The 10,397-nt window shown below is 47.0% G+C and overlaps 1 protein-coding gene across 3 annotated transcripts in view; it reads left to right on the top strand.

Moving 5' to 3' along the window:
* Positions 1-1,142: 1,142 nt before the first annotated feature.
* NEDD4L (NEDD4 like E3 ubiquitin protein ligase) overlaps positions 1,143-10,397 on the top strand; it is a 45,227-nt gene continuing 35,972 nt past the window's right edge. For 2 of the 3 annotated variants that reach the window (XM_031557172.1, XM_031557173.1), the window contains exon 1: positions 1,146-3,412. In XM_031557172.1, coding sequence (XP_031413032.1) covers positions 2,255-3,412 — 1,158 coding nt within the window. In that variant the 5' untranslated portion in view covers positions 1,146-2,254. Of the gene's footprint in view, positions 3,413-10,397 lie in introns of all 3 variants that reach the window. The other variant, XM_031557174.1, reaches the window with a different exon arrangement.

Genomic DNA, 10,397 nt, shown 5'->3' on the forward strand with positions numbered 1-10,397 from the left:
GAGGGGAAGAGATGTGATGATCTAGCTGATCTTCAAGATCCCCTCCAGCCTAAGCCTGTGTGGCGTGCATGCAGCTGCAAGGATGGTTGGGGTAAGTTTGTGCTGACGTGAAGGATGGAGCAGAAGCTCATGGAAGAGGTTTCATTCTGCCTGCAGAGGGCAGTGGCACGCATGGGGATGTCCACGTGTGTCAGTAAAGAGGTGGCAGACCAGAAAAAAGACCACAGCTTGACTGTGCACAGCTGAGAACCAGAAGGTTCAGTATAGCCTTTTCTGAAATATTTTATAAGATTTCCAGGTTTCCCTTCTGTGGCACTGGCCATATACTGACCGTTTCAGTGTTACTGTGTTGTTGAACCATTTTCTGGTTGTTCTTTGTGTGACCCTGCTTCTGCAGGCTGTAACCTGGCGATGAGGAACTGCTGTTTCCCTTCAGAAAGTGTTGTGGAACAATTGGCCAAAGAGAACAAGTACACAAGTTCATAGTGGCACATTTCCGTCGTGTTGTATTTACAGAATGAGGCACCAAGCAGATAATTTTAGATTTCATGTGAAATACTTGTTGTCAACACTTAGCATGTCTTTTACCCCCAAAAAGCTTTATTTTCTTCACATTCCTAAATTATCTGAGCACTTCCTGTCTGCAGCATATCCCTTCTCTCCCCCCATCGGAGCAGAAGATGTATGGTGCATCTTTCTCTTCAGAGCAAAAAGAGACTGTGGATAATGGTTTACCTGAAAAATAAGATAAAATCAACACCTGTGCTTGCACAAGGCAGTTCCACAACACTGTGGCTGTGTAGAAGCTGTTCATGTTTTTCTTCTTGTTGGCTCGTGGTCCACTTGAAACAATAGGGGATTGTGCTGCCTGCTGGCACTTGCACTGTTCGAAGCTTCCATGTCTCTTTGATTGGTCACTTTCTGTCTTTTGAAAGCAGGCTGCGTGCAAACAGAGGTTTAAACGTCTAGACAGAGCACTGACCTGCCACTGATGGTTTGTTGACTGCTCTTCTCAGAGTTCTCCTAAGGAACAGATGTCTGTGCATTGAGCTGATCCCACGCTGTCTCTTCTTGTAGATGTGCTTTTAGCTAACCAGTGCTTCCCCAGCATGTGCGAACCACTGCGATGGCGGGTGCCCTTCGGCTGTGAGGATCCCCCAGTCACCAGTTTCCTGCATTGCAGTGGAGCATATTTAGGGTGTTTGTTCTGCAGTTGGATGTATCCTGTCCGTCTGTTCTGCTTCTGAGGTCTCTTGGCTCTCAGAGTGTAACTATATTCCGTGCCTGCGATCACGCCCGTGGTAGTACTGCTAACTTTCCCACTGGAGGCCGGCCAGCAATGGGCAGAGTTTCTGTGTGCTGTTTAAGACAAATCTGTACCAAACGGCAATGCGACACCCGTCCCTGGTTTTCACTCGCCTTTACTGCCCAGTAAAACTGAAAAAGGAGCTTTGCCTCCTGTCATTTTGCGCGTTTCTGCTGTTTTTATTGAGTGAGAAATCTTTGCTTTGTTTGCTGTAGTTTTTACTGATTAAAAGGGACTGCGTGGGCTCGCTTAGGCTGCGTTGCACTCATGGGGACAGTGTGAAAGTTGTGGCTTTTTAAAGGCAAGGAGCTTGTTACTTAACCGTGCCACAAGCACAGTTAAAATTGAAAGCATAACGGTGCTATATTTACTCACGTTCTGCCATGATAGCCTCGTGCTGTAACACACACCAAAAAGTTAAGCTTGAAATATTGTTCCTTATTTGCATGTGGCGTTGACTTACAGCCCTAACACCAAACGGCGGCGTTTGTGTTGTCATTAACTTTCCTGCTCCTTGTGCGAATGCGCCGTGCGGTACGATGTGATTTAGATTTATAGCGGCGCCGAGTGTGCTCGCTGCCTCGGTCAGCTGCGCTCTGATGGAAAAGGAGCAGCTGGGAAGGTGCTGTTTCAGGCTCTCACTGGCATTAAAAAAAAACAACAGAACCCCCACTGGCTTAGATTGGAGAGGGGGAACCGGGTCACGTGACTGCCACCATCCTACCCCATGTCACAGTATGTAGGAGCGCTGATTGCTCTTACCCAATCATGCCTGGAATGCTGCTTGCCACTTGGGCTATTTCTGCTATCTGTCGCTATCAGTGCTGCAGTGCTAACAGTTTGGCAGATGGGACACTTTTTCTTGGAGTTTATGTCTTTGGTTTTTAACTTCTGGCAGCGCCTGAATTGTTGCCGTTCTCCCTCTCCTTTTCTTCTCTCTGTAAAACCATGGCCCATCGGCTGCGGTTTCACTTTGGCTCTGGACGAAGCAACACAGCCCCCGAATCCGAGATCCTCGACCGGGAGAGAGAAGATGACTTTTTCATGGCATTCCACACTTTGCCGAGAAGAAGCAGCCCACATGCTTTCTCCCGACACGGAGCAGATTACGGCGGTGGCAGCGATTTCCAAGAAGTGGGCTCCTTGAAAAGGAGCACCTCCATGTTTATTCCCCAGCTGCTGAACAGCATCAGCGCGCGTCCCACAAGAAGCTCCTCGATGCAGATCTCTCTCCAGCGCAAGGCTGCAGATGAGTGCGCGACCCCGGAGACCCCCGAGGAGACGCCCCTGTGCAAAGCCTCAGATGTTAGGGAGCATTACGCGTCCCCCGTTGAAAACCATTCATCCTCTCAGAGCAGCCCAGAGGTGACTCCTGAGGATTCTCCACCCAGGCAGACGGAGGAGTTGGGGCAGCAGATGAATGGAACCCTTCGCTGTAACCGTAGGATATTCCGTACTATTCCTCCTAATAACCAGAGCGACGATGCTCTGTCCACCACCCATGAGAACGAGGCAAAGGAAACAGCTTCAGGTCTGAACATCAGTGGCGTGAGGATTCAGCATCGTGCTTCGAGTGCCGATGTGCCTCAGGTTACTCTGTTGCCCTTTGGTTCCGAGGCTCAAAATAATGCTCCCACCCCTGAGCCCCGGCGCTGGTCTCTGCAGCATGTGCCAGACATGTCAGCAAATTCGGGGAAAAAGTTCTTTGTTCTCCAGTTACAGCAGTCGCAGGCAAGTGGTACAGGTGGTGAGTATAACTTTGGCTTTACCGGGACAAAAGGGGACAGATTGGTCAGGTACCCACGCATTCAGCTGGAGAGGAGCGCTTCCTACCCCGTCCAACCACGGCCAGAGGAAATCCACCCCGCAGGTGACGGACGGACTTCAGAACTGCATGGAAACGCCAGGAGCGGGTCAGAAATATCCAGAAGCAATTCAGTAGAGAAGATTCCTCAAGGGAAGGGATGCCTGTTTAAAATCAGACCAGATCAAAACACGAGGCAGCAGCACTTCCGAATCTTTGTCACCCGTAATCCCGAGGAGCAAAGTCCAGTTGTTGGTGCAGAGTGTTGTGGCACCCCTGGTCCTGCGGCAGCCAGCACCGCGGTGAGTACGATGCTGAGTGTGCTCTGCTGATAACAACGTACCAAATGGCTGTGCAAAGGCTTTTAAACCTGAGGCAACTGGAGGGCTCCCTGGTTAGTGCTAGAATGTTCGCTGTTTCTCTGGAACCAGCCACCAGTGATCTGTGTTTTGGATCTGCCTTAGCTTTGCTCTCGGCTGCGATTATGTGCGTTGTAATACTTTGAGATCCTAACGTCACATGTTGCACATCAGATTCTTTATAATCAAAACAATCAAATGGCAAATCAGGGGATGGTGTTAATTTCGTTGGCTGGAACGTTGCTGCGCAAGGCATTCTTTGTGCACTTCTTAGGCTGGAAACAAATTCTTTGATAACGTCTAAGGAATAATGCTCAGGTGTGTACCCCTGTGGCTTTAAAAATGTGCATCGTAGTGCAGTAGGAGCTAAGGCTGTAGAAATCCCATGGTAAGTCTAATGAAGACAATGGCCTAGCAGGTAAGGTACCAAGAAGTTGGGAAAAAAAGAGGGGTTAGGGGCTTTTTTGCTTGCTTTTGGCCTTCTCCAAGTCAAGAACTTGTCCTGTTTTTTTTGTGTGCCGCAAGTTCTAATCAAACTGCTATACAAGCAGCTTGTCACGACTCAGGAAATTGTGCTGTCAGTTCTGTTTGCTTTGGTTTTATTGTGAGGTGCCAAGATTCATCTTCTGGTCCTTCTTCTTTGTAACAAATGAAGTCTGAAGTTTCATGTTTTTAAGCCATTTTTAAAAGACCAAAGCAGGAATGAAAGCGAAGGGTTTAGATTAGTCATTTGCTTAAATTGCTTTACTGTGCAATTTAACACTGCCCACTTGAGTTCCTGAGCTCAGTGATGCTGTATATGGAATAGTAAGCGCTCTGTCTCCAGCTGTGAAAACAGATTCACTGGGGAAGATCTGGGTCTTCGCTGCCTGTGTTCTCATTCTGCTGTGCTTTTGTTCAGTGAAATGCAGTACGGAGAGACAGCTGCTCGCAGCAGCAAGGCCGTATGATGACTCTGCAGCTTTCTTGTCAAGAACCTGGCATCTCTGAGCTATTCTGGTGTAACTTTTTGAGCCCTTCAGTTATTATTATGCATAGAAAATCACAAATTACAGCAAAGTGTTAATTAAGATAAACACTGAAAAAGATCTTTAAACAAAGAAGTACGGTTTCACTTCACTATCTGTCAGCTAGCAGCTCTGAAAGTAGCACACAGTCTCTTTCCTGCTAGCCTAGAACATTTCAGTAGCAAAGTCTGGTGTGCAGAATCTTTCTTGATTTTTCTTCTTCACGTGAATTTCATTGGTGAAGTACATTGTGTTCCATTGCGTTTTATCTCACGCTAAAAACGTATGTCTGGTTTTCCTACTGATCTATGGGTACTAGCAGTTCCTGGAGGACCACCACAGCTGGCTGTATCAGTCGGTGCAGTAGGGCAGATCCAGCACTGGCAGTTGGGGCAGCTGGTGGAAGTGTGTCCATAGCTTCACCCTGTGCCCCTGCAGCGGTCCTTCTGTTTTGAAAGGTGACAGACTCCAGAGTCACTTCTCTGGTAATGAGTCACATAACAAAGATGTTTCCAGAAGAGAATTAAGCAGTTTGTTCCTTCATGCTCTTGGTTTTAGTTACCGCATGAAATCAATTTGGCCATCCCTGAAGCATGGCAGTTGCAGGGGGACTCACTCTGAGAGAAAGTGCGCTCCTCAGTGCAAAAAATTCAAATTTAAAAAAAAAATAAAAATTGCAATGTAAATCTTGCAATGTTTCTCTTATTTCTCACAAGCCCAGGGTGGCTGGTTGGCAGGTCCGTTGTGAGTGGAGGCAGTGAGGGTGTCCTGCTGAAAGCCTGGTGTGGTTTATCGGCATATAAACCACAGGTTTGTGCCACTGCTGATCTGCACCTCAAGGTGCTGAGGAGGGCTGTGCCTGCAGCGTGTGCTCTGTCACACTGCCATGCTTTAGAGCTGTGAGGGTACCACCTGGGACCCCTGCACTTAAATGGCTTTGTGTGTACGTGGTTTGGATCCTGGGCCTGGGGCTGCAGGCAGCAGCTGCTGCTGCCGTATTTATCTGCAGTGAAACACTCAGTGCGCGTCGGCAGTTCTGCTCCTGAGGTTATGGCCATTCTGTGCCTGCTCTTTGCAGTGTTTTAGGGCAAGCAGGATGCATTTCATTATGAGTTGTCAGAGAATATTGAGAGACACACTTGTGCCCACTTGTCTTTCTTATGGAAGCATGCTTGCAGACTCCTTTGACTGCTGTGATATTTCACATGCTGTGTGCATATATCCTGTGGCACAGAGTAAAGACGTTGTCTGTAGTTTGGGATCTGAGAGCATATCTCTGTCTGTGGGGAACCCTTTAGAAATCCAGAGTATTGGATGGCTGTTTGGGACTGGACAAAGGCATCTTTGTTGTGATTGAAAAAATGGAAAGCGCTTGATGTTGTGGTAGTGCTGAGTTGTGTTCAGCTGGCAGACAGCACAGACAAGTCCTGGCTCTGCCAGCCCACATTTCACAAGTCGGCACGTATCATCCTTCCTTCCTTAAAAATAATGTTGGGATGAGCTTTGTTGTGAGTGCAGAGTGCTCTCCTGAAGGCAGCAGCATTGCTTCCTGCACTCTTCTGCCCTTTGTCATACACGTCGTACACCTTTCACAACTTGGTGATGCCTGGGATGTCAGCGGGGAGTCACAGAGTTTTAATGAAGCCACTCTCATGTGAAGCCACTGCCTTCAGCAGTGGCCATGGTGAGGTCTGTGCCTATCAGGAGCAGTTCTCATCAACAGAGCAGAGGTTGCTCCTGTGTGCAGAACGCTGCACTGCGGTAGAGCTGCAGGAGCCCTTCCATGAAATCAGCACTTAGCAACTGACAGTTAGGTGACCACAGTGCTGTTGCTGATGAGGAAAATCTCAACTCCTATATAATAACGTGCTTTAATGCCCTGCTGTATGATGATGGCACACAATGTCTTTTGACAGTTGTTTCCTCTGCGGAGGAGCTGTAAGCTTCTCTTTGTTCTGCTGTTCCCCTCACCACTCTCCTTACTTGTCGTGATACCAGCTCAGTGTAAGTGCCTGCTACTAACTTCTTACCGCAGTGCTTCCGTGGATTGGAAAATAATTCCAAGATGGCAAAATTTTTGCAAAGGAAGGTAGTGACCCACATAGTCAGATGCTGCTGCTGCTCTGACGTGTCAGTACCATCCTCCTTTCTATCCCAGCAGAAGCACTGTGAGTTTGACCTCTCTGACCAGTCACACTGAGGGTTATTCATCACTGGTGTGACCTAAGGGGATGCCTGTCCATGAACCCGATCGAAGCAGGGACGATTTGCTGGTGTTCAGCTGTGTTATTAGGGTAGCTTATAATGCTAAAGTGAGTCTGCAGTAAAGACAAAACTTCTGTTCTGTGCAGGAATAGAAGTGGATGTCTACGAGCACAGTGCTCACGGTGACTTTTTTGCACTGAAGCCATACAACCATATTTCTGCCACAGTTTGACTTCAAATTAATATCACATCTATTAGAACTTAGATAAACGTATATGGATTTCCCATGAAAATACAAATAGCTGAGCCATCAGTGGCCTGTATTGATAGCAGTTTGTCAGAAAAGAGGTGTGATCGTGATGTCCAGTATCGTATATTGTCAAGTGAAGGGAGGAATGGGAAGAATGCCAATTAACTTTCTGTGAGCTTGTATTTACTATTCCCTATTTTTGGTCAGAAGCTGTCGCCACACAGTGCTCCACATGCTTGTAGTCTATGATGTGGGAGTCTTGGGATGTTTTTGCTTGACCCAAAATCAGACAGTTGAAATACAGTCTTTATTTAGTTCTACACACTGGAAGAGAAAGTTCAAATATAAAATACAGACTAGTTAATGAAGACAAGCATTGTGCTTTTTTAGCTTGAGTACTAATTCTGTAGTCAGTCTCCAGAATTATGTATCTTTCAGGACAGTTGTCAGTGACTGCTTTAGTAATTCTGCTCCTCTGTATCATTGCCACGTGGGATATCAGTGATATTTAAGGAAGAAACTTCCAAATCACTGCAAGCTATGAAAGTCGGTGAAATAAATGTATCATTTACAGTCCTTCAGGGTTGATGGATTTGCTTTTGACCCCATCTGTAGGCACTGCTTCCTCCATGGTACTGCTTTCCATTTGTTGCAGATTTATGGATCCCTTTGGGTTGTGACAGTTCCACCCAAGAGTTGGCAGAGCTGTACCATGCTGTTTTATGACAGTGAGGGGCAGAGCAGGAATAAATACTGTGTATTTTACCATGGAATTTGCAGACCACGGGACATTTGGGTTAGGATGAAAGTTGCTTCTGGGCTGTATTTATTTTTCTTTCATATGCAAACTGATCTACTTGTTTCAATGAAACAGATCCTGCCATGTTTTGGTGTAAACTATGGTAATGCCTGGAAAGTCCCTTTCCTGAGATGGTGCTGGGACAGTAAATGGGTTGCTGATCCTCACAAGAAGAACTGGTGGGAATATTTAAAAAAAAAATGAAATGAAAAGATTTCTACCTCCCGCTCCCCCTCCCTCATTCAAGGAACCATTCAGGAGGATCTGTTTCAGGATCTAGTGCTAACCCTGTCCCTGGAGGAGGGAAATCCCAGTTTTCCTTTTAGTGTTGTCCTTCACACAGCGTTCAGTGCACAGTGTAAGGTTCATCATCCTTAACTAGCTCCAGGCTGATACTTCTTGGGACCTGAGACTCATCCTGTTCCAAATCACATCAGCTATTTCTGCTCCTCTGCTGCCCTGCTTCCACCCAGTGTCAGCACGGCATGAGACGTGTGTAGCTCCCGGCAGCACCCTGCTCCCTGTGCCCCACCTGAACACCCCCTGGCACACGGCTGCCCTGTGCCTGCTGTGTGTCCCTGGGCTGCCTGCCTCCTCGCAGCAGCTACTGAGTGCCACGTGGTTCGATATGGCAGGCACCAAGAAAAGTCACGCTGTTAACTGCTTACCTGCTGAATTACCTTGTACCAGTTGCACAGTGAGGAATTAGAGCTTTTTCTGCACAGAAAGCCGAAAGCTGTCTGAGTCCCTTCATGGACCCTGGACCAGCACAACTCACTGGACACGGACAGTGGCGGATGGATGGTGTGGGACGTGCTCTGCTCCTCGGAGGCTGCTCTGCCTTCTGGTGCTGCACACAGCACTGCCATCCTTCTACTGCGCTTGTCCAGGTCTGGAGACCTCCTTCAGGGACTGCTGTCTGGACCCTAACGGGCATTTCTAGAGCAGAAGTAATGCTACCTGCCTTTAGCTAGATGATTACACCAGCTCAATGAATAGTGCTGTGAAGCTCTGCCCTGGGCTTGCTGCACCAGGAGTGCAGCTGGCTGCAGTGCATCAGTGCTGTGCAGATGGGATTGCTTTTGGCAGCTGCAGGTAGGGGTGAGGCTGCTGTTCCCCGGGGGTCACAGATTCTGTGATATCCTATCTAGCTGTGGGAAATTTGCTGCAAGCACCTTGCTCGTTTAGGATATCTATATTGTGTATTTACTGTAGTCACATAGATACACAGTACCATCAGGAATTAACCACATTGTCTTTACCCATCCCCAGAGGTTCATGGAAAATTGTTCTGGATTTCATTCACTTTGTTGGTTTTCTTGCTGCAGGCTGTATCTTTTGGTATCTCTCTGTAAAGTAAACAGGAAAAAAAAATTCTTGAAGAAAAGAGCTGGAAATAACACCACCTTCGGTTTCATAGCACTAGTAAAGTACTTGCTCCTACATGGAAAGTTGTATGCTGAGTTCCAGTACGCAGTGATCTCTGTAAAGCTGAGTTTATAAGGCCCACAATTTACAATGGAAATGCTGACACAGCTGTAATGCTGGAGGTGCCAGCCAGGGCGCTGGGCACAGAAAACCACCCGTAATAAAACAGATATGGTGTTAACTGCTTTTTGCACTGTTCAGCTGCTTGAGAAAAGAGATCGAGTTGAAGTCACACAGTTTTGTGACTGTTATTATTCACACTCTGTCCTAAACCCAAATTTATCCCATTGCCTTTGTTTCTGGATTAAAACTTGTTGCAAAATGTATTGCTGCATGCATCCATCTAAAATCTGGTGCTTTAATCTTCTTGCTTTGGTTTGCTTTTCTCATTTGAGAGGATGGCATTAGTTACTATTCTGTGCAGAAAAAATGATGCTAATAAAGCCAGCAGTGTGACAGTGCAGCTTTCTGTTGCCAAAAAGAATAAATAAACACAAAGGAAAAAAATTTATCTTCCCTCTCTTCAAATCCTCTGCTGCTGTGTGCACCCAGCTGGGTGCTGCGCTGCCCAGGAAGTGTGGGAAAAGCAAATTCTGGGGCTGAAGACCTTGGTGTTGTCATTCCCAAAGCACTGTTGCTGTCCTCAGGTGTGCAGTGCGCTGCCTCTCAGCCTGCAGCAGAGCAGGACCAGTGTGGACAGTGCTCCAGGAAGGAGATCAGCAGTGTCTGCGCTGATATTCTTAACCCTGTTGCTCAGGAGGAGTTTGCAGTCGCAAAGAGCAGTAGCATCCATGACAAAGAGAGGCAAGGCAACAGCAGGTTGTGTTGTCAGCATCAGTTTTAGTGTTCAGCAGATCGCTGGAAACAACGCACTGGGGCATGTCTTTCAAATGCTTTTATTATAGAAAGCTGCTTCAGCATTAGAGATATTTGTCAAATGTCTCTATTTGAGATATTTGAATCATGCACCAGGGTGAGTTTAGGTTGGATGTCAGGAAACACTTCTTTACAGAAAGGATTGTTAAGCACTGGAATGGGCTCGCCTATTCATATATCCTCCCTTCCCAGGGAGGTGGTTGAGTCACCACCCCTGAATGTGTTTAAAAACCATTTGGATGTGGTGCTCAGGGACATGAATTAGCGGAGGGTTGTTAGAGTTAGGGTAGTATGGTTAGGTCATGGTTGGACTCAATGATCTTTAAGGTCTTTTCCAACCTGAGTGATTCTATGATTCTGTGA

This window comes from Meleagris gallopavo, chromosome Z (assembly GCF_000146605.3).
Source record: "Meleagris gallopavo isolate NT-WF06-2002-E0010 breed Aviagen turkey brand Nicholas breeding stock chromosome Z, Turkey_5.1, whole genome shotgun sequence".
NCBI lineage: Eukaryota > Metazoa > Chordata > Aves > Galliformes > Phasianidae > Meleagris > Meleagris gallopavo.